The sequence below is a fragment of the Dendrobates tinctorius genome, unplaced genomic scaffold, assembly GCF_039654945.1.
Source record: "Dendrobates tinctorius isolate UK_male_01 unplaced genomic scaffold, ASM3965494v1 ptg000129l, whole genome shotgun sequence".
Classification (NCBI taxonomy): Eukaryota; Metazoa; Chordata; class Amphibia; order Anura; family Dendrobatidae; genus Dendrobates; species Dendrobates tinctorius.
In genome coordinates, this window is record NW_027361797.1 from 23391732 (window position 1) to 23417289 (window position 25558).

At 40.8% G+C, this 25558-nt stretch overlaps 1 protein-coding gene across 1 annotated transcript in view; it reads right to left on the reverse strand.

Annotated features, from left to right (window-relative positions):
- Positions 1–25558, reverse strand: part of LOC141047663 (uncharacterized) — a 294273-nt gene that overhangs the window by 32569 nt on the left and 236146 nt on the right. Inside the window, exons 41-43 of the mRNA XM_073542859.1 lie at positions 20167–20351; positions 18219–18311; positions 6669–6873 (exon numbers count right to left, since the gene is read on the reverse strand). Coding sequence (XP_073398960.1) covers positions 6669–6873; positions 18219–18311; positions 20167–20351 — 483 coding nt within the window. The remainder of the gene's footprint in view (positions 1–6668; positions 6874–18218; positions 18312–20166; positions 20352–25558) is intronic.

Below are 25558 nucleotides of genomic sequence, written 5' to 3' on the forward strand. Positions count from 1 at the left end.
TATTTTAGTCTTATCTGGCCACAGCACCTTCTTCCATATGCTAGCTCTGTCCCATACATGGCTTTTTGTAAACTTCAATTAGGACTTCTTATGGCTTGCTTTCAAAAATGGTTTTCTTCTTGCCTCTTTTTCATAAAGGCCAGATTTGTGGAGTATACAACTAATAGTTGTCCTGTCTGCAGATTGTCCCACCTGAGCTGTGGATCTTTGCAGTTCCTCCAGAATGACCATTGGCCACTTGGCTGCTTCTTTGATTAATGCTCTCCTTGCTTTGGATATCTGTTTAGCTGGACAGTCATGTATTGGTAGGTTTGCAGTTGTGCCATACTCCTATTTTTGGATGATGGATTGATCACAGACTTTGTGAGATGTTCAGAGCTTATGGTATTTTTAGAATCCAACTCTGCTTTAACCCTGCTTTACTCTTCTCCACAACTTCATCCCTGACCTGTCTGGTGTGTTCCTTGCATTTTATGATGCTATTTGATTTCTAATGTTCTAAAACAAACCTCTGAGGCCTTCATAGAACAGCTGTAGTTATAGTGAGAATAAATTATACACATGTGGACTCAATATACTAAAAATGCGACTTTTGGAGGCAATTTGTCAATCAAGGGTTTATTTATGCGTCTCAGACTACAGGGGGCGAAATACAAATGCACGTCACAAATTTCAGATTTATATTTTTAAAATTAGATAACCATGTAACTTTCCTTTATACTTCACAAATTCTTGCTACTTTTTCAAGGCACTGTATATGCCATGACAACATTCACACAGCAGTACTTACTATAGGTCAATATTTTCCATCATCAAGCCAAAATTAGTGAGTAATGGAATAAATTGTACATCTGTCGTGCTTTGGACTCCTGGTTTTGACAAATCCCAAAGCAAAATGTTAAGCCAAACACACTTGTGTGAAAGCAGTAATATTTTGGCCCCATAATTTATCTCTTTATTTCAGCATTATTTTGGGTTTGTATGAAGGTGTTATTTTAGTACTGCATTATATTGCCTCTTTTGGTGGTGTTATGTAGGTTTGGCATCCCTGTATATTTTGAATATAGCATCACAATAGCATCACAATTACATTAGGAATATGATGTCTTGGGCACAGTATGACTTTTTTTTTCATTTTGGCGATTTATTGTACAGGATTATTTTAGTAGTATACCTTTAGTATTGTTACCTGACCATGCCTTTGTCATGCCCCTCTGTACTTCGAGCCCTCCTGGTATCTGACCTCAGACCTCCTGAATACCCTGTCTCATGGCTTGTCTGTGAGTAGTGACTCAATGTCACACCTTCCTCTTCCGCCAGAGATTTTGGGCAGGCGTTGTCATTCTCTGGGGCAGTTTGGGTACAGTCAAGTCCCGATCATATTTTGAGAGCTTAACAATGGATCTGGGCATGAACCGACCCAAGGAATGACGACACCTACGTGAGATTGTTGGAAGGAACGCCACTCAGAAGAGTGACCTGTCACTTAGCGAACAGAGGACGGTTGAAGGTGGGGAAAAAAGAGAGAGGACAAAGACCTTTAAGTGCAGGAACAAACCCATCTGCCGTTGCTGATCATTTACATTCAAACTGGAAAAGCGATTACTCTGGAATGGAATACAGGATTGAAAAAAACAAAGTTCCGTATTTAAGCCGCATGACCAGGGCCGGCCCGAGAGATTACGGCGCCCTAGGCGAAACTATTTTGTTGCGCCCCTACTATTCTTGGCAGTAGATGAAAACTTTGGATATAAATTTAGGAGCAAAATAAACCACAACAACAATGATTAATTAACTCTCTCCTAACTCTTTAATCTTCTGAGAAGTTGTATAGGACAAATATATACAAAGTAATCAATAACACAAAACAAAAACGACCATAGGTAATTAAAATTTTTGTTTCCTTGCCTTTTTTTTTTTAAAAGGATGACACTAAGTCACCGAGATTAATTTGTTTAGCAACTTCAGATTCTATCAAAATTGTTGCCAACCCAACCAACCTATCTTGCGTCATATTTGCCCTTAAATATGTACACTCTTCTTTCCATCCCTAAAACTTTTTGCCTTTTGAAAAGATTTTTTATAATTTTTTCTATTTTTTCTCTGGCGCCCTCTTTGGGTCGGCGCCCTAGGCGGCCGCCTAGTTCGCCTATACGTTTGGGCCGGCCCTGCGCATGACAGCAACCTAACACAGATTAGAACTATCGCGGGAACTCAAAACTGCCGACAGAGTCCTTTTAATATTATATCAACACTAAAGTAGTTGTGAATCCTGCTGGTGGAGGGCAAAATGAAAGCATTCCCGGATAATAGTTGCTGAATGGCTGAAATGAATGGAATTTAAAATGTCTTCTTGACTTCAGTCTTTTCATTGATCAGATTAATTTATTTTTTTACACGTGTCAAAATCTAGAAAATCCAAGAATACTCCACAAGGGAGAATTTTACAAATAGCTTCAATTGACAAAGAGAGGGACAGGCGATTTTGTAAAAAGGGACATGGTTTTATAAAAAGTGTGAAAAAAAAATCATCTAAAACAAAGTAACCAAGAGATGATATTAAGATATCTAGAGATGTGCCGAAGTTATCATCCAGCATGAGCCACTGTGATGAATTTGTCATATTTGGTCTATTACTAAATATCTAAATTCCCAGCGTAACTATTGTTTAATTTTTATTTTACAAGTCGATAGTACACATGAAAATAAGAAACTATATCAGGTAAATCTTCTTCTTTCACCTTTTGGACTGATGTCTCACTTTCAAATCATGGGTTAAAAAGCTGTTTTCAGGGAAGACAGATTTTCCCACTACTGGTAGGAGATGGTATTTGCTAATTATATTTTTTTATGAAGGGAGGAAATCAAGGCAAAAACAGACGTTTTACTGCAAATTCCATAAAACTTTAAGCATCAGCTGTCATCTCCTTTCTCAGTAATGGTAAAATATGTATTCACTGAAGGCAGATTTACTGTTACTTGCAAACTGAGAACTTTGAGATCTGTCCAAGAGGAGAAAGAAGCAAATTTCCTTGATAAGATATATTAAAAAAAGTTTCTTATTTTCACATGTACTTTTAATCTATATATATATAAAAAAAAATGAAAATAACGATTACTCTTTAAGGTATAAAAAAAAGGTTAACCCCTTCATGCCGCAGCCAACTTCTGTTTTTGCGGTTCCGTTTTTTCCTCCCATTCTTCCCAGAAGAAGCGGTCCACTTGGAAAAGGCGGTTTAAGCGAAACGCGCATCGGGGTTCCTCTCCCAGCAACAAACACCAGGTATCATTTATTATCCAGCAGCATTTTTTGCACAGTTTATTGAGATTACTTTCCCTGCCAGTATACTTTAGTGCCTTGCACTTTTTGTATTTGCTCTATTCTCTGGGTATTATTTCAGCTATATGGACTGTACATACGTGTATACATACATCTACAGCACTTTGGCACGTTGCACTTTCTTTCCCTGTACTATGATTGTATCTGGCCACACTGCTGCTATTGTGTTTTTTAGTCCAGTCTCTCACCCCTATTGGTTTTATAACCCACATGGGTATTATAATTTAACAGATTGGGTATTTGGTTCTGGTCTTTAAATCATATATCTAATATATAAAGCTCAATGTGTGTATGTATGTATATATGTACGTATGTATGTATGTATATGTGTGTGTGTGTATGTCCGGGATTGGCATCCGCACCGTCGCAGCTACAGCCACAAAATTTGGCACAGTCACACGTCTGGACCCCGAGAGCGTCCTAGGAAATGTTGTGAGACAAAATTTTAACCCCACATGTTCCAATTCACCAAACAATTTTGCCCCTATCTACATAATGGGGAAAAAGTGTGTGTGTATCAAGCCCTGCCCCTCATTATGACGTCATAATGGTTGCCTTGGCGACGCTGATGTCATTATAGGTTGCAAGCCCCGCCGCTCATTATGATGTCATAATGGTTGACTATGGGATGGAGGATGTGTAATGGGTATACGGGCACTGGACTGTGGGATGGAGGATATGTATGACGGGTATATGAGCACGGGACTATGGGATGGCAGATATGTATGATGGGTATATGGGCACGGGACTATGGGATGGAGGATGTATGATGGGTATATGGGCACTGGACTATGGGATGGAGGATATGTATGACGGGAATATGGGCACGGGACTATGAGATGGAGGATGTGTGATGGGTATATGGGCACTCTACTATGGGATGGAGGATATGCATGATGGTATATGGACACTCAACTATGGGATGGAGGATGTGTATGATGGGTATATGGGCACGGGACTATGGGATGGAGGATGTGTGATGGGTATATGGGCACTCTACTATGGGATGGAGGATATGCATGATGGGTATATGAACACTCAACTATGGGATGGAGAATATGTATGATGGGTATATGGGCACGGGCCTATGGAATGGTGGATATATATGATGGGTATATGGGCACGGGACTATGGGATGGAGGATATGTATGATGGGTATATGGGCACTGGACTATGGGATGGAGGATATGTATGATGGGTATATGGGCACGGGACTATGGGATGGAGAATATGCATGATGGGTATATTGGCATGGGACTATGGGATGGAGGATAATTCTAATTTGTTATTACTAACCACAGTTAGTTACTATTCCCGGGCAGCGCCGGGCTCTTCAGCTAGTTATAATATATACCTGGTTCACATGATTTTATTTGTGTTGCTTGGAGCTCACTCTGCCTTGTTCTGCACAATTTTGTCTAATTTTGATGTAATTTTAATACATTTTGTTAATACACTATTTATATTTTATTCTTGTCTGGCACTTCCCTTTGTTTGGGCTTATTGTCATCTTTTGGAAGTTGACATATCATATTTATGGACCTTTTTTGGTTTTCATTCTTCCCAGAAGCATAACTTTTATTTTTCTGTCCACATAGATATATGAAGGCTTGTTTCTTGTGGGAGGAGGTGTACTTTTTAGTGACACAATTTATTTTACCACATATTGTACTCAACAATGGGAAAAAAAATTCCAAGTGCGATGAAATTGTGAAAAAAAAATAATCAGACATTGTCTTTTGGGAATTGTTTTTACGGTGTATATTTTGTGATAAAAATTACCATGCAATATGATTCTTCTCATCAATATAATTACAGAGATAAAAAACATGTTCAGTTTTGTTTTATTATTTTAGTAGTGAAAAAAAATCAAATGTTTGCAAAAAAAAAAAAAAATTGGGGGGTTGTCGCCATTTAACGAGACCCATAAGATTTTTCTTTTTCGGCCGATGGAGCTGTGTGATAGTTTATTTTTTGCGGAACAATTTTTTTTTTTTTACTAGTGCCATTTTTTAATAGATATGACTTTTTGATCGCTTTTGGACAACCGGACCAAAAAGACGTAATTTTGGCATTTTTAAATTTTTTCCATTTTTGATTTTTTTCCCCGTTTGCGGTGTTTACCAATCAGGTTAATTGTTGTTACATTTTGATAGATCAAAGTTTTTTGATAGCGGTGATTTCACATGTGTATTTACTGTATTTATTTTTTTTAATATCTTTATTTTGAATGGGGGAAAGAGGGGTGATTTGAACTTTTATTTTTTTCAGACTTTTTAAAACTTTTTATTTTACTTTTGCCCCCTTAGGGTACTTGAAGATGCAAATTGAGAACTTACGGTCTCCTTTGAAGCCTGGTCAGAGGAAGGGTTTCAAAGGAGCTCTGTAATGACAGGCAAGGGGGGTCATCAGCAGACCCCTAAATGTAATGCTAACCCATTGGTAACCCGCAATCACGTCACGGGTGCGCCGATGGCGGGGGTAATCATATGCACGCACTTCGGTGTGTGTTAAATGTCGCTGTCAGAGATTGACAGTGGCATTTAACAAGTTGACAATTGCGGCTGGTCCTGGCTGTAATACACAGCCATCACTTGCCAGGTATGGGGCGGGCTCGCTGTGTGAGCCCGCTACATACATCCGCTTACGACATGCACTGTTTTTATATGGAGAATGTCATAAAGGGGTTAAAAAATTGGGGGGGTCAATCAAATTAAATTACCAATCAGCGTGATATGTCTGTTTTAAGGAATACTTGCATTCCGTGCAGAAAAACAATGATCCAGGAACATCTTTTTCTAGAACTCTGTTGTTCCTGTGTAAGGCTACTTTCACACTAGCTTTTTTTTGCGCTGCGCTCCGTGCGCAGTGCAAATGCATACAAAAAACGCATCAAGCGTTTGGTATACATTTGCTTATTTTTTGCGCATGCCTGTTAACCATTTTGACTCTAAAAACGCATGCGTTTTTAAACACTGACGTGCGCATGTCCACGCGCACATCAGCGTTCCTATAGACTATAATGTGGGTTTTTTGCGCATTTGTGCACATGCGCTTTTTTCACACAGGTTGGGCGCACCAAAAATGCAACAGGGTGCGTCCGGCGCGCATAGGCACACACTGCAAAAAAATGCATGCGCACAAAAACGCATACAAGCGCAACCATTTTAAACATAGGGGCGCATTGCGAATGCGCATGTATGCGCACGCAGCGCAAAAAAACGCTAGTGTGAATCCAGCCTTACTCCTCTTGAAAATGTTTGAATTAAATATATTGGTTGTTACCATTTTCCTTGTTAACAGTTAGAATATAAATCAATTTTCTTACTTTGCAGTTCAGTTTGCATTTGCTGAACCAAATTGTTGAGTTTTTCTAAGTATAAAGGAAGGTCATGTCGGAGCATTTGTCGTAGACTGCTCTGTTTCCACATCTGGTGAACTGCTTTAGGGCCATACTGTAGGAGTTCAGCTATCTCCTGGGACCCCGCCAGAGACCACCCTGCTGCTTCATGGAGAAAATCATATTTTTGCACCTGTAAAATACAGTTGAGAAGAAAATCACGAGAGTGGAATAAACCGATGCATTCAATCTTAGCATTTCAAAGTTTTATTTGTGTATGTGATAAGCAATTAGAATGAATACATTACTGTATAAGGTATTAGTATGACATTGTCCTTATTATTATTATTATGTTCTCATCATACTACATCAATTCTGGACAAGACGGATTGCAAAGGTGTCGGAAAAAAACTTAAACCTAGTGTATATAGGACAGCAGCAAGACATGACAGGATCAGAAGCAGATGATTATAACGATAAATTAGTTTAAAAGCTTATAAGGGGATATATTTTTATTTCAAAGACATCCTAGCCTTCACAATGAAAAATGAACCATACTAACCCCCTGCCGCTCAAGTTTTGCCTCTCCACCACAGCAGTGGTGACGTCATGACTACAGGATATGACCACTGCCACCAATCAGTAGGCTCAGTGGTCTCAGGTCAATCACATTGGCATGACCACTGAGTCCAGTAATTCGCTGTAGTGACAAAAAATAATAAGTCTCTGTACACATTTCACACTGAAGTGGTTACAGCAAAGGGGTTGGGATGAACATCGCCGATCGTAGGGTGCTGAAGTCACTTGCTAGCACTCATACGGAATTAATAAAACAAAAATATATCGCAAGTATAAAAGTTTCATTTACAGTATCACTCTTCTCACTCCAAAAATGCCACTTCTGTAAAAGTCTGATCTTGCGTAATAAGTTATTTTTATCCAGTATGGTAACTACAATAAAAAAAAAAAATGGAATAAAAACTTCAAAGTCATATGTACCCAAATATAGTACCAACAAAAACAACTGTTCACTCCTGCCAGTAGCGTAGCGTAGCGGGCTGTACAGTATACTATATAGAGGACTATGGGTTGTGCATTTTACTGTATGGAGGACTATGGGGAGTGCATTATACTGTATGGAGGACTATGGAGAGTGCATTATATTATAGTGCGGACAATGGGGTGCATTATACTATATGGGTGACTATGGGCTGTACAGTATACTATATGGAGGACTATGGACTGTGCATTATCCTAGATGGAGGAATATTTGGAGTGCATAATACTATATGGAGGACATTATACTATATGGAGTGCATTAAACTGTATGGAGGTCTATTGGGAGTGCATTATTGCATTATACTGTATGGAGAACTATGTGTTTGGCGTCGGATTCCTGCAGCTGTACAGCGGGAATCCAGAGCCATACATCCAGTGGTCTCCCATTCCTTTCCGACCGCTCAGGGACCTGCACAGCAATCTCGGCGATCCAGGCGCCCTGCTCAGACCAGCTCTCTGGGTCTGGATGTTGCTGCCACCTCTGGACCAGCAATGGTAGCACAACCTGCTTTGCAGGAAACCACTCCAGAGGCTAAGTCCTCTCGCCGCGCTACTGGGCATGCCCATGAGATGATATCCCAGTGGAGATCGGGGGTCACGTGCTCAGGTCCTTGTCCTGTTCTGATTGGCCCATCCCAGAGGCCTGGAAGGTCCTGGAAGCGCGTGGCTATAAAAGGCCCGCATGGTCGCTCGCCCATGCGCTAGTATAGACATTATTTGCTAGATGTGTGAATGGTGACGGATGTATGATTCTGGTGACTGACTCATTTGAAACCCCTACCCTTGGATATTACGCATGTGGATAGGGAATTAGAGGATAGTCCGCGCCAGTCAGTGGCAAGCCATATGCCACTGTGCCTACTGCACCGCTACACTAGCGTCCGATGGTGTCATGCCTCACGGCACTATCGTACAGCAGTGGTAGTTGCCGCCACGCTGCACTTAGCAGCACTGAATGGCGTCCGCGGTAGCGACGCCGCACACACGGTAGGTCAAAACGGACACCGACCTCTGCCTTGGGTCGTGTCCTGTGACCATATACCGTGTGTGCACACCAGCTGAGACCTGTGAAGCTAACAGGCTGGGCATTTATGCTTTACTGATACTAAAGCGCCTCTGTGAGTTTAACACTGCTCTGTGCACCTCGGGTGACATTTAACCCAAGCGCAGTATACCGCCATATAGCAAGTCCGCCATTACTCAGCAGCGGTTGTTACACCTACTGCACGGTGGACCCCGGGCGGCGAACGCACTTCCTATTATTTATATTCAGTGCGTTCCGCCGTCCCTAACACTATGTAGAGTGCACTGTACTGTATGGAGGACTATGAGGAGTGCATTATACTATATAGAGGACTGAGGGGTGCATTATACTTTGTGGAAGGGCTATGCAGTACACTATATGTAGGACTATGGGTTATGCAATATACTATACTATATGGAGGACTATGGGTTGTGCATTATATTATATGGAGGGCTATGGAGAGTGCATTATATTATATTGAGGACTATGGCGTGTATTATACTGTATGGAGGATATGTGAAGTGCAGTATACTATATGGAGGACAATGGACTGTGCATTATATTATACGGAGGACTATGGAAAGTCCATTACATTATATGGAGGTCTATGGCGTGTATTATACTATATGGAGGTCTATGAATTGTGCATTATACTATATAATGCACATCCTATAGTACTTCATACTGTGTGAAGGATATGGGCTGTGTATTATACTAACATGGAGGACTATGGGCTGTGCATTATATATCAAGAGGATTAATGTTCACCGCACACTCAAGTGGAATGACTTGTACAAAGAGTAAATTTTATTGTGATACAAATATTAAGCCAGGGAGCAGATTTACATATGCGATTAAAGATGACATTTCGACCCTGCCAAGGTCTTTAATCATATATCGCTGCAAGAAAAATAAATAACGTGTATAAATATAAACACAGTTCACCAAAATTTATTAAACATAAAAGCATAAAATGAGGGATCACCCAGAGTAGATAGTGGAGCAAAATAGAAAAAATACAAAATATGTACAATATATACAATGGACACAGCTCCAAATAGGAGATAAAGTTATACACTTCATAATAAAGCATAAGGTCTTGCATAAAGAGCAGATCAGAGACATGAAAAGAGAGGTATTTGTTACCTTAGATTGCAGTGCATATACGAAATAAAGCACAATGGTGCAGTGAGGAGTTGCACTATGTAGCGCTATTGCATGAAAACATGAAATACGAATTGCAATACTGCTCTAGAAAATAGGAAAAATTGGCCAATTCATGTATACCCAGCAGCCGCGATAAGATGATTCTTGTTGCTAGGAACTTTACTTTACTTTAATCGTATGAACATATATTTTAACATCTTATAAGAATAAATACCAAATATGATGTAAAATATATTGACCAGGAGATCTAGATGTAGTTTGATTGGTCGTCAAAATTGTTAGTCCTTTAGCTTTACGCAGCGTGCACCACGTGGAGGCGGACCAATGTTGCATCCCACTGGGAACTTTTCTAATGTGAATCCTCTACTAGGCTGAAGCCTGCATTTATGTGGGTAGATAGGATCACGCTATGATTAAAACCGCCAGAGGCTGATAGGTGGAGTGCTCAGTCATAGAGCCTATGTATAGCAGAAAATTCACATTAGATAGGTTCCCATCAATGAGAATCACCCAATCATGGCTGCTGGGAACACATGAATTGGCCAATTTATGAACTAAGCATTCTCAATTTTTCCTATTTTCTAGTGCACCAACGCAATTTACAGTTGTGGCCAAAAGTATTGACACTCCTGCAATTCTGCCAGATAATACTCAGTTTCTTCCTGAAAATGATTGCAAACACAAATTCTTTGGTATTATTATCTTCATTTAATTTGTCTTAAATGAAAAAGCACAAAAAGAATTGTTCTAAAGCCAAATTGGATAAAATTTCACACCAAACATAAAAAAGAGGGTGGACAAAAGTATTGGCACTGTTCGAAAAATCATGTGATGCTTCTCTAATTTGTGTAATTACAGCACCTGTAACTTACCTGTGGCACCTAACAGGTGTTGACAATAACTAAATCACACTTGCAGCCAGTTGACATGGATTAAAGTTGACTCAACCTCTGTCCTGTGTCCTTGTGTGTACCCCATTGAGCATGGAGAAAATAAAGAAGACCAAAGAACTGTTTGAGGACTTGAGAAACCAAATTGTGAGGAATCATGAGCAATCTCAAGGCTACAAGTCCATCTCCAAAGACCTGAATGTTCCTGTGTCTACCGTGCGCAGTGTCATCAAGAAGTTTAAAGCCCATGGCACTGTGGCTAACCTCCCTAGATGTGGACGGAAAAGAAAAATTGACAAGATATTTCAACGCAAGATTGTGCGGATGTTGGATAAAGAACCTCGACTAACATCCAAACAAGTTCAAGCTCCCCTGCAGTCCGAGGGTACAACAGTGTCAACCCGTACTATCCGTTGGCATCTGAATGAAAAGGGACTGTATGGTAGGAGACCCAGGAAGACCCCACTTCTTACCCCGAGACATAAAAAAGCCAGGCTGGAGTTTGCCAAAACTTACCTGAAAAAGCCTAAAACGTTTTGGAAGAATGTTCTCTGGTCAGATGAGACAAAAGTAGAGCTTTTTGGGCAAAGGCATCAACATAGAGTTTACAGGAGAAAAAAAGAGACATTCAAAGAAAAGAACACGGTCCCTACAGTCAAACATGGCGGAGGTTCCCTGATGTTTTGGGGTTGCTTTGCTGCCTCTGGCACTGGACTGCTTGACCGTGTGCATGGCATTATGTAGTCAGAAGACTACCAACAAATTTTGCAGCATAATGTAGGGCCCAGAGTGAGAAAGCTGGGTCTCCCTCAGAGGTCATGTGTCTTCCAGCAGGACAATGTCCCAAAACACACTTCAAAAAGCACTAGAAAATGGTTTGAGAGAAAGCACTGGAGACTTCTAAGGTGGCCAGCAATGAGTCCAGACCTGAATCCCATAGAACACCTGTGGAGAGATCTAAAAATGGCAGTTTGGAGAAGGCACCCTTCAAATATCAGGGATCTGGAGCAGTTTGCCAAATAAGAATGGTCTAAAATTCCAGCAGAGCATTGTAAGAAACTCATTGATGGTTACCGGAAGTGGTTGGTCGCAGTTATTTTGGCTAAAGGTTGTGCAACCAAGTATTAGGCTGAGGGTGCCAATACTTTTGTCTGGCCCATTTTTGGAGTTTTGTGTGAAATGATCAATGTTTTGCTTTTTGCTTCATTCTCTTTTGTGTTTTTTCATTTAAGACAAATTAAATGAAGATAATAATACCAAAGAATTTGTGTTTGCAATCATTTTCAGGAAGAAACTGAGTATTATCTGACAAAATTGCAGGGGTGTCAATACTTTTGGCCACAACTGTATATCTATTTATATAATTGCCTTGTTGTAATATTTTAATTTCCTGTTCTGTCCAGATGTCACCGTATCCCAGAATTCCAAGGGGAGAAAGATCACTGACCGCCATACTGGGGCACCCAAGTGATGGGTGTCTCAATATGGAAACTGCTGCTGGTACCAACCTATTGCGTGGTACCACCAGCGGAACACCGTCGCACCACACACACTCACACACTAACACTCACACTCTCACATTCACACTCTCACATTCATACTTACATACACTCTCACTCACTCACGCAGCCTTTTGCGCGGTACCACCAGCGGAACACTGTCGCACTGCGCCTGTGCGAATTCCATGCAGGTGCAGTGAATCATTCGGTTGATCCCGGCGGCAGATGCGTGAAGTGTCTACAGGCAGAGGAAGCTGGTCACATTAAAGTGGTTTTCCCACGAACAAAAGTTCATTTTAAAAACTGTCTGTGTCTGACCGTGTACGGAGCATACCACATCTCCTGGGCAGGGGAGGAAGCAAAAGACAATACTGACATTATAATATCAAACAATGTAGGATAGATCTTCAGCTCACCTGGTTCAGCCTGCCCAGTCCTCCTTTCCATAATCTCGGTGCACGGAGTGGATCCATACCCATCTGGGAGAAATGCTCAATAAAAAAAGTTTTTTATAGTTCCAGCACACGATGTGAAAAAATTAAGAAAAGCCTTCTAGCGTTGCTATGATTAAGGGTCAAATATGATCCGAAACGCGTAAGCCTACACATGCTTTTATCATCACTGGAATTGCATTTTTTAATTATGGATTAAATAAAGGCTTTTCTTAATTTTTTCACATCGTGTGCTGGAACTATAAAAAACTTTTTTTCAATACTGACATTACAGCAGGGGATGACAGAAGATTCATTTTGTGAGGTAAAATATTTCACTGACTGTTTTTAAACAATATTTCACCTCACAAAATGTATCCTCTGCGATCTCCTGCTGTAATGTCAGTATTTTCTTTTGCTTCCTCCCCTGCCCAGGAGCTGTGGTATGTTCTGTACATGGTCAGACACAGGAGACATAGAGAACGGGGGGGACAGCTCAAGCGGGACAGCACATGAGGGGAGGACACAGCACAGGAAGGAGAGAGACAGCAGACAAGGGGGATAGCACATGGGGTAGACAGGTCAAAGAAGAGAGCACAGACGCTAGAAGTCAGCACATGGGAAAGAGAGAGCGGATAGGTGGGTGAGCACATGGGGGGAGAGATTCTCAACGCTGCAAAGCCTGCCCCCACCGTGACATTACCGCCCTCCCGATGCGATAGCATCGGGCCTCCATCTAGTTTTATACATTTCATGTTTTCATCCTGTAGTGCTACAGAGTGCACCATTATTTGTTGGTTATATATGAAGATGGATACTTAGTTTGCACCTGTACAAACTATCAGAATGAGGGACACTATATATATAAAATATATAAAATCAGCTGAGGCAGTCCAAATTTTGCACCGTGGCCCCTCAGACTTTAGTTATGCCACCATCCAAAGGCATAAGAATAGGGAATTTATACTGTGAGCCCCAATGCGGACAGTGATGATAATGTATGCCAAGCGCTGCGGAATATGATGGTGGTATATAAGCCAAGCATAATCAATAAAATAAACAATGTATATGTGTACCTAGAAAATTTGAGGCTTTGATGATGTTTTGAAAACAGTGTGGTCACATCCAATATTGATTTCATGTAGATTTCTCTTTTGTTCATTTACTTTGTACTTTGTTAATTGATAAAAACGAAGCTATTAACATTCCTATTTTTGAAAACATGTGGGCTGTACACAAGGACGCTGTGCACAAGAGATGTCCTCGCAATTTGACAGATTTGGACTGCTACTTCAAGTAAAAGAGGGCATAGATTTCCAATTCTAGATGTGCCATAGACTGCTGCCCAAAAAGACTGAATGCGTCGTAATGAATTCAAATAATATTAGTTTACGGATGTGCATCTAGTATATATGGATCACATTATTTTAGTTCTTTATGTTTCTTTTTTTCACCCTAAAATATTTCAGTTTATTTTTCAATTGAATTGGACAGATAATAAGTGACATCAAAGGTGAAAAAATTCTAAAATGATTCTTTCGGAAATTATTTTTTTTTTAACTTGAAAAATAAAACCTAGAATTTTAGCAGGAGTGTGTAGAGTTTTTATATCTACTTTATTTACGGTATTACACTTTAAGTATGTAATTAAATTTAGGTATCACTGTAATTCAGTCTGCCAGTAAAATGTTGAAGATCTAGCAACAACCAATATTATACGAAATTGTTAGCTATGAGATTAATCGTTCAATCACCTCCGAGGTTCCAGTCTGATGTACGAGCCATACAGAACTTCCTGTTCTAAGTATATGGTGATCAGGTAACAAGAATGAACCCTTTACCACTGATAATTCATAGAAGTGTGGACGGAGTGACTCGGTGAAGGCTTATCAGTTCCTAGAATCCTTATCTTTTAAGCCTAATTATAGAACACAATTTAAAAAAATGTCTTAGCTAGGGATCCCTATGTATGGTCACAGAAAGAAAAAGTGGCACAACTACAAGTTCGACAGCCCCTGCCTCTTAAAAATAGAGATACATTAATAAATAACTAATATGCAATACACAAAGAAATCACAAAATGATGTTTTGAACTAGGATAAATTCTGTATATGAATAAAGAAGGCCGAAATCATAATATATTCTTGTTCGGTTATTTCCATGTAGAAAACATATATCACACACATAAGGAGGTGGCAAATAATTTGGTCCTCAAACATTGTAATCTAAATGTAAAAGTTTAATTACTTCCAAATGTATTATACCTACAGGGTTATATGTGAGTGATAAAGCTTTCTTCTTCACTATTCCTCACGTACACATGTAAGGGGTGTGGACTGAACTGCCTCATTCCCGCGCCTGAAGACACCAATCGCGTTGTGCATATAGTGTTATGCGTCTTTTGTATATCTTGTGAAGTATAATATGTTTGGTTGTGTAATGTATTGGAATATGATAATGTAAAGTGCATGAGTAATGAAGAGGTAATACATAAGTGTAACATGCATAATGTGTATAGTGTAGGATAAGACATAGATAGTGATATTAGTGTATACTATAGGATGTAGATAGTTGACTGTAAAATAGTGTTTTGTAGTGAAGTTCTGCCCAGCAACAGACAACAGAGTAAGTGAGCATTAAGAGTTGGGACTGGCTCACATGGGAGGGATTAGGGCCAGGGAAACCATACTACTTCCTGACAGTTAGATGGAGTTAGAGTTTGGAGAGTGACAAGTGTACAGTGCTACCAAGGGGGTGACCACAGCTAGAAGAGAGTGGAGCAAGAAATAGCAAGATCTTAAAGAGAGTTACTAATGAGACAGAGACCATCCAGAAGGCGTTACCGGATAAGATGCTGAGTCACAAGCTTGCTAGTGCTAAAGTTAACGGACCTATAGAGGACTGAGAGAGTGGGACTAGTGGGGATCCCGAGCAGGAGATCCAGGGTGTCCATAGTGATAGGACGCAAAACCGCAGAGAGTAGAGAGAAACTCGCTGATCAGGACTGTGGCCTAGAAGCTGGGTTGTGGAGATGTAGAGATGAAACAGATAAGCTGCAGAGGCCTGGAATAGCCTACAGATGAAAGATAGAATGGGAATGAAAAGGCTTCTTACTATGAAGGAAACTTGCTTAAGACTGTGTATCCGCTATCCCTTGTACATAACCCTTATCAAGTTCAGTAACATCCCCATGTTTGAACCAAAGTCTCCTTAATTAGTCTGCGGACTTTGTGGTCTTGGCTAGCCAACACCATTGGCTAAAGGTGGCCGGCACGGGCGCAAGGTCCTCACAACACCAACCCCCAGCCAGGACCCATCTTTTCCAGTAAAGTGTCGGGGCGACATGGAAGAGCAACTTGCCCACGGCTACTGCTCTGTGGTACTTTACACACACACAAGAAAGATTATTATGCAAAGTGACCTGAAAGTGCAGTTATACATTCATCTCCTAGAATTCAATGATGGACGATCATCTGCAGAAATCTAGCTCTGGTCATTTGTTTTCTGGGAAGCATAGATCTTACATCAGGTCTTTTACAGTAATTTAATGTAGGGAAAGCTAACTTTTCCCCTGGATTATGAAAAGCTGAATTCCCAGATCGTTGCAGACTAAGTAATCTAATACACTGCTCAAAAAAATAAAAGGGAACACTTAAGCAATAGAATATAACTCCAAGTAAATCAAACTTCTGTGAAATCAAACTGTCCACTTAGGAAGCAACACAGATTGACAATCAATTTCACATGCTGTTGTGCAAATGGAATAGACAACAGATGGAAATTATTGGCAATTATCAAGACACCCTCAATAAAGCAGTGGTTCTGCAGGTGGGGACCACAGACCACATCTCAGTACCAATGCTTTCTGGCTGATGTTTTGGTCACTTTTGAATGTTGTTTGTGCTTTCACACTCATGGTAGCATGAGATGGACTCTACAACCCACACAAGTGGCTCAGGTAGTGCAGCTTATCCAGGATGGCACATCAATAGGAGCTGTGGCAAGAAGGTTTGCTGTTTCTGTCAGCGTAGCGTCCAGAGGCTGGAGGCGCTACCAGGACAGGCCAGTACACCAGGAGACGTGGAGGGGGCCGTAGGAGGGCAACAACCCAGCAGCAGTACCGCTACCCCAGCCTTTGTGCAAGGAGGAACAAGAGGAGCACTGCCAGAGTCCTGCAGCAGGCCATAAATGTGCATGTGTCTGCACAAACGGATAGAAACCGACTCCATGAGGATGGTCTGAGTGCCCGAAGTCCACAGATGGGGGTTGTTCTCACAGCCCAACACCATGCAGGATGCTTGGCATTTGCTACATAACACCAGGATTGGCAAATTCACCACTGGCGCCCTGTGCTCTTCACAGATGAAAGCAGGTTCACACTGAGCACATGTGACAGATGTGAGAGAGTCTGGAAACGCCATGGAGAGTGATCTGCTGCCTGCAACATCCTTCAGCATGACCGGTTTGGCAGTGGGTCAGTAATGGTGTGGGGTGGCATTTCTTTGGAGGGCCGCACAGCCCTCCATGTGCTCGCCAGAGATAGCCTGACTGCCATTAGGTACCGAGATGAGATCCTCAGTTCCTGCAAGATGAAGGCATTGAAGCTATGAACTGGCCTGTCCATTCCCCAGACCTGAATCCGATTGAGCACATCTGGGACATCATGTCTCGCTCCATCCACCAACGTCACGTTGCACCACAGACTGTCCAGGAGTTGGCTGATGCTTTAGTCCAGGTCTGGGAGGAGATCCCTCAGGAGACCATCCACCGCCTCATCAGGAGCATACCCATGTGTTGTAGGGAGGTCATACAGGCACATGGAGGCCACACACAATACTGAGCATCATTTTTACTTGTTTTAAGGACATTACATTCCACTTTAATTTTGTGTGTGACTCCAAATCCAGGCCTCCATTGGTTAATAAATTTGATTTCCATTGATGATTTTTGCGTGCAGAACAAAGTATTCAATGAGAATATTTAATTCATTCAGATCTAGGATGTGTAATTGAGTGTTCCCTTTATTTTTTTGAGCAGTGTATATTTAGAAAATTGGTAAACAGCTTATGTATGCGATATCTGTATATAAACTGTATGCATAGCCACATGCATAAAGTGAGCGTTTCAATGCAATCCTATGGCGGCGGAATCGCCGCGATTTCGCAAAATTAATGGACATGCTGCAGATTTTACAGCGATGCGATTTTGCAGCAGAAAAGTCCGCAGCATTGGCACAACAACTGCAGAATCCCATAGGATTGCATGGGGATGCATTTTGTTAGCGTTTTTTAAGCGTTTCCGCAGCGGCAAAAACGGCGCAGAAACGCTTAAAAACGCAACGTGGGCACACATCCTTATTATTATGTTATTGGGGCCAAGCAAGGAGTATGAGATGTTGTCCAAGGAGTAAGTAACTGAAGGCAAAAAGACAAATGCTGCATTTTTGTAAAATTTAATACATTACTCACAGTTTTCTGGATTCCGCCAACGTATACTTCAAATTTTTTATTCATTTCTGCAAGTCTTATTTTCAAACTGGATGCAAGGCTGCCTAGTATGTTCTAAGACAGAAGATAAACGTTATGAATCCATCAGCTCCATTTGTATCTGGGAGGAATATTTATGAATATTTTTCTAAAAGGAAAATAGAGATTTAGGCTATGTTCACATGTTGGGTTTTTGCTGCTCTATCAATGCAAATTTTAAGCTGCGTTTTACACTACCAGTAAAGGTTATGAGATTTTCAGATGGGTCATGCACACACATTGGTTGTTTTTTTTCCTGATTTGGAAAACTGCTGTGCTTTTTGAGAACTACAGTATGTCACTTCTTTTATGGTTTTTCAGCATTTTTTTTACCCATAGTAAGCAAAAAGTGGAAAAACGCAGCAAAAAAACCCCGAGGGTATTCACTTTGGGGCAAAAACTCACACACGTTCAATAACTGGATGCACCATTTCTGCATCTCTTGGCAGGAAAAACGCAGCTGCAAAAATCACTTGTTTTTTTTACCTGCGGTTGTGCGTTTTTGCCTGAGTTTTTAACTGATTTGAATGAAGTCAATGGTGAAAGACGCACAGGGAATTGACGCGCTGCAGATTATTTTCTGCACCAAATCTGCAAGTCACAAATAAGCAATGTGTGAATGACACTTCAGGTTTCTGATTCATGTTGCTGGCATCAGGATTGTTTCAGGTTTTGCTAGCAAATCTGCATGGCAAAAACAAACCAAAAACGCACCAAATCTGCAACGTGTGCACAAGCCCTAGGGAAATTGCACCGTGATTTTTATGGGCAGCAGTAAACTTTATCAGCATGTCCAAGAGACAACAAAGACGCAATAAATACGGAGCAAATATGCAGCAAAACCTGCTTTTTGTAAGCAGCTTTTTTATTGCCAAGAGAGCAGGTTTTGCCTGCAGAAAAAAACAGCACAGCGAAAACGCAACGTGTGAACATAGCCTTAATATTCTAAATAGCGTGACAAAACCACAAGGGGTGTCATTTGTGCCGTACGTCTTGCGATTCCTTTTATGTATATGCAGTACAACTTAGAAATTTATTTTCTACATGACCTGAGCACTGTGTATAGTGTGGTTCTCACTTACTAGACTGCACTACAATACACTTCTGGGCTAAAGGGAAAATGTCAGCAATTTTTGCTATGTAATCTGAGCGCAGCATGAAGTAGGGGCTGAGACAGATTTTAGGGATGTATCACTTTTTAGGCTGCGTGCTGTTGTTTCAATACAATTAGTGTTTTATCAGCAGGAGATCATCACTGCCTTGACTGGTGCCCACATAAGTCTTGGTCCAACCACACCCACCAGCACTGATTAGCAGCTCACTGTCCATATACATTGTACACAGAGATATGCTAATCAGCGATGTGGGCGGAGCTAGCTTTCTGAGCACTGCTACATCTAAAAACTCTGACTGTTTCACAACTGCTGCACCCAGTAAACTAAGTAATGCATCGCTGGAATCAGGGTCAAACATTTAGTTTAAGAAGAGGTTGTCCTAGTAGTGGACAACCCCTTTAAGCTGTTTTATTTAACCAAAGCCATAAGTGGATTCAATAGAAATGAAAAATGTGCAGCGAGGACTTTCCTCTGAGTTGAATCCGCTTCTGTATCGAAAACGGCAGTGTGTTTCCAAAGAACAAAGAAAAACTGGTCTTTCCTGATTGGAACCACATTTATGATACGTTTTAGACACTTTGTCTTTTGTTTGAGAAACTGCGTGGCCTTACATGTGACACAGTGTCAAAAAATACCCTAACATTTTAATGAAAATTTCTGCCACAAAGTACGCCAATAAATTAGATAGATTTATCAATCAGTAATATAAACCGCTGTGATGAAGATAATATATGGAATCTTTAAATAACCGTAGCAAACCCTTGAGTATACGTCACCTCGGCTTTGGCTACATTCTCTCCACATCCTTGGTAAGATAAACTTAGACTCTGGTTGACTGTCGAAAGGACAAAGTGTCCTAATCTTTCCAGTGTTCTGTTAATATTCATATAAATATCCGATGTAGCTAAATTCCTGGAGTCGGTGCAAGCGCTGAGCTCTAATCCTTTTTCCTCCGAACTTCCTAAGAAACACATAAAATTGGACACTTGAGGACAGAATTGTTTTGTTTAATAAACATCGGGTGAGAAAGATGCGTTGTACGCTCTTCAATAACCGACCTAAGTTTTGCAGAGGAGACGTTGTCCTGCCACAGTCTAATAGGTGAGAACAATGCCACCTCCAATGGCAACATCATGTTCTGTTCTTTCCGTTCTTTAAATAACTATCAGATTGACTTGTGCTCGGCATTCAATGTTCTGAATCAGATAATTCTGTCGTTGCCCTGATAGCAAAACATTTTGTGCCGTGAATTTGGCTTTAACTTCTAAGATGCTTTAAAGAGCCCCATTAAAAAATAACTTCTCAGTATACAAAGTTTCAGCATAGATTTATGCAATCCATCTCAATCTTGAGGAGGGTTGACATCTCGTTATGATTGCTACAGAGGTTAAAAATTGTGAGACAAACAAGTACACCCAACATAGGAACCTTAATTCTCCGCAATGTCCAGAGAAGAAGCACCAACAGTATCCAATTTCGGTTGATTCTTTTTATTACACCAAAAACATGTACAGAAAAGTAGCTGATACGTATTGACCATTAAAATAGGTCTGCGTCTTTGTCAAGCAAAAGGGACTCTAAACCTCCAGCTTAGTAAAAAAAATACTTTTTTATTTCTCAGTACACAAAGAAACGAAAAACCTTGTAGAAGGCTGTGATTGTAGGCAACAGTCTATCTTCACATTAGGGAAGCGTTTAGAGCTGAGCGACTTTGGTCGGATCGGGTTTCATAAAACAAAATTTGTTTCAGAAGAAACTGGTCCGACTAGGGCAAAAAAGTCGGAGTTTCGTCCGAAACCCGACCCCAATGCAAGTCAATGGGGAATAAAAGTCGGCATTGAGCGGATGAATGTCATCCACTCAATGCTGACTTTTATTTCCCATTGACTTGCATTGGGGTCGGGTTTCGTACGAAACTCCGACTTTTTTTGCCCTAGTCGGACCAGTTTCATCTGAAACAAATTTTGTTTCATGAAACCCGATCCGACCAAAGTCGCTCAACTCTAGAAGTGTTTGTATCAAGGGATGAGCAAACACTAAAACGCTCCGGTGCTCGAACCAAGCAATTCCTAATGCTCGGATGCGCGTTTCAAGTAACGAGCATAATGGGAGTCAATGGGAAATTAGAGCATTTTTTCTGCAGACCCTACAAGGAGGTCTACGAAGGCAGTGAAAAAGTTGAAATGGATGGAAAAAATGCTGCGTAGAAGGAGAACAGCACGGGGTCGACTTCATGAAGCATCTCAGACTCCCAGATCGCTGCTTCGAACAATGGTGTCACACTTTTACTCAATTTTAAGGACTGGCAATAAAACATTAACAATTGAAGAAAACAAAAAGTTAAAAAAAATGTATTCCTGTATAATGACTTGTATGTAAGGCAAAATTAAAAAAAATGATTAAAATCAATAATTTAAGTAAATCAAAATAGATTTCTTTTATAAAAATTGGAAATTTCAGTATAAGTTATGAAGAAATCAAGAAGTGTCAAAAATTAGACAAAGACTGGTATGTCACCTCAATATACTTATTTAACTATCCCTGTTTTGCCCATGCAAAATTTTCTTCAAAACCAGGACCCCCGAATCATCTGTTCACACACTCTACATGCACTTAACAGCCCTCTGTATCGCTTCAAAATTTTAACAGAAAGCACGTATTACTCTACGGATGACTAAATGAATCCAGAAGAGTTTTTCAAAGCTTTTTGAGTGTTATATACCACCAAAAAGTGGGCCATACTGCAAGCCACAGGTTGTAGAAGGGAGGGCCTCGTGACCAGGAGGTATGCCAGGCCCTAATAGGGGTAAAACAAAGCAAGGATAAACTAAAATGAAGTTTTAGAAGGGGGGGTTAGGATCTAAAATGGTGGATGGGGGGGTTTAAGGTGCAAATTATGGTGGGGGTATTAGTGGAAAGGGGGCGTGAATGGGGTCAGCTGACTGGCTAAAGGGGGCCAGGTATACAGGTATAAAAGAAAGGGATTGAGGGGGCAGAGACAGTATTTTAGTACATCAAAGTACATCGGAGATTGAAAGAAAGGGGCTGAGTCAGACATTCCAAAGTCATGTAAAATAAAGAATGTAATACTCTATGTATGACAATTCACTCTAGAAAATTTTTTGAACCCTTTAATGGAGTGTTACATATAAAGTAAATGTAAAACAAAGCACCTAATATGTTATGGATGACAAATTCAATCCAGAATTTTTTTTAACCTTTCTTTTGAGTTTTATATACCACCGTAATATAACAAAAGTATGTAATACTCTATGGATGACAAACTCAATCCGGAAACATTTTTGAACATAAATATTTTGAAAATCTAGTTGATGTAGTGCTACACTCAAAGGGTTTGCAAAAAAAAAAATGCAAATCTAGGTAAAAATTATAAGAAGGGTCATCCAGTCATCCATAGGCCCCTGAAAGGCAACAACTGGTGTGCCTCATTCAAATATAAGTGTAGTTGATGTACTCCTACACTCATAAAGGCTTTGCTCAAAATGCAAAGCCAGGAAAACAAGTATAGTTGAGGTACTCCAGTCTCCTACACTGATAAATGCTTTGCACTAAGTACAAAGTCACGTAAAATTTTAAGGGGGGGTAATATGGTAATCATCTTCAGGTCTCCACTTCTTCTCCTTCCTCGGGAGGCTGGGGGGACTGCCCTGCTTCCTGGAGCCCGATTCCCAGATGCCTAGGCATTTAATGACCTGGCTTCAGGTAGTGCCGGAGCCCTCGACATGAAAATGTGGGCGACAGCCCCCTGTGTCACCTGCACCATTGCCTGTTCCCGCATATTAGGTGGAGAACCCCAAAGACAGTCCGATCTCTCGGGGGCGGTAGCCCCATCTCAAGCTGCCTCAAGGAGCCTCTCACAGGCCCATTCATTTCTCAAGAAGAGTTCATCCTGCTCCCTTCCTTCTTGGATCACACCCACCGCATATTAGTGATGTTGCATTTCCATTTAGAGGAAATCAACCCTGGTTCAAGCTGTCAGCTCTTGCAGCTTTCGAGGGAAGGGTTCCATCTGTACTGCCCAGCTGGTTTAACGAGATGTGATGACGGGTCCCAAACTCTTCTATGGATCCTCATCTCCACTGCCGGTTGTATGTAACGACCTTCATCTCTCAGTACCTTATGGCTAGTGGACCCCTAGCATATCTCCAGCCCTGGTCCTGGCTCAGCTCCTCCTCTCTTCCGAGCAGCTAAGCCCTGCAGTCCACGTTTTAGTTGATGGATCCTGTCTCTCCTGTCTACAGTCCACAAGAACCCCAGGAGTGAAGGCTTCACACTGGGTTCGGGCCTTGGAGGTTCCGGGAAAGTGGACGGTTCAGGACCTCAGGTTCCTGCCACCTCCGCTGTCGTTCCAGCTTGGCCAGGCTTCGATATTCTTCAGGTCTCTCAACCAGGAGTCTTGTAGGATTCTGCCAACTTTGACGCCTTGTTACCCACTAAGCATGTTAAACTGTATGGATTACTAATTCAATCCAGAAACATTTTTCAATGCATTTTTGGAGTGTTATATACCACCAAAATTTAACAGAAAGCACAAAATACTCTGTCAATGACTATTTAATCCAGAAAAAAAAAATCAACTTTTTTTGAAGTATTATATACCAACATAATGTAATGTAACACAAAGCATATAATACTCTATGGATGACACTATAGTAATTTTTTTTTACCTCAGGCTAAATGCAGAACAAAAAACCTGACCAGCACCTCCATATAGTATGAATAGGTGCCTACTGCAATGAATCCATAATGAGCAAATAGAGGAACGCAGCAGCAGCACTCTGTAGAGACCAATACACATGCAAACACAAAATCTATCATAATTGCTAAGTAAACTGTAATAAAAAGTAAACATTTTTTAAAAAAAATTACTTACAAAAGTAAAGGTTCTTAGCGTATAAATTGGCCAATTCATGTGAGCCCTTCAGCCACGACAAGGTGACACTTCTCTGATGGGCCCTATCATCTAATAAATGCCTCTCTTGTGTTATAAAAGTCTACAGTCTGAATGGGCAAACATGTCTCTCTTGGGTTACAAACATTAAAGGAAGCTGGTAGGAATCAGAGTTGATTATAAACACCCTTGGGCTAATGGGTGGGGTGCAGAATGTATCTGATACAAACAGCAAAGCACAAGATTAGTCCTTAGACGTACTGTTAGTATGATGGTTCACCATCAGCCCCAGTATCAACACTAGAGGACTCAGATTAATTAAACGGTGCACACATAGGCCTGGATAACTGCTCTCTCCCTCCAATTATAACTGTCCCGGTGCTGTCCAACAGCATCAGCGAGCCAAATAGAGTGGCACGAGTTCTTTTATAACCTCTGATGAGGTAATGCAGCTAGTCAATCACAGTAAAGCCACTACCAAGATGGCTATGGCCTTGCGGTAACTGGGAGGCAACCACCACATGCTTATTGGTTGTGCAACAGGTGCCAAACACGCAGAGCGGGGCTTCAAGCTTCAAATCCGAGTATCAGCCAATGCTTGTCGATATCCGAGCACCCAGATACTTGAGCGATATTCCAGTGTCACCGACCACATTCGCTCATCTCTATTTATATCACTTTATACTTACCGCTGAGAATTCCACTTACATCACTTTATGTTTTCATCTGAGAATTCTGCTTATATCACTTTATGTTTATCTGCCTATATCATTTTAGGCTTATCTCTGAAAATTCTGCCTATATCACTTTACGCTTATTGCTGAAAATTACGCCTATGTCACTTTATGCTTACCACTGAGTATTTCGCCTTGGGGTTGCATATGAAAACCAAAAAACAGTATTCAAATCTGACCCTAAATGTATTAATTCACCTAAATGACGTCAAAGGAGTATGTTAATAAATAAATGTTTGTTGGTGTTTTTTTTTGCCAGACATAGTAGACCACGCAATTGTTTCCAGGAAAGGCGCTTAAACAGAGTCCAAATTTTCATCTTTTTGGCTCAATTTTACTTGTTCAGTTGAAAACAAATTCTAAATATTGTTCAGTTTCAGACCCACCCCCTCCAATAACCGGATACCCATTTTCTTTTCAATCGGGAAGGTGCCTATAGGGGGTGTGGAATAGTCCAAGAGCACACCTGTAACTGCAGTATTTTAAATTGCAAATCGCAGGTAAGTGGGAGGGCTATGACAG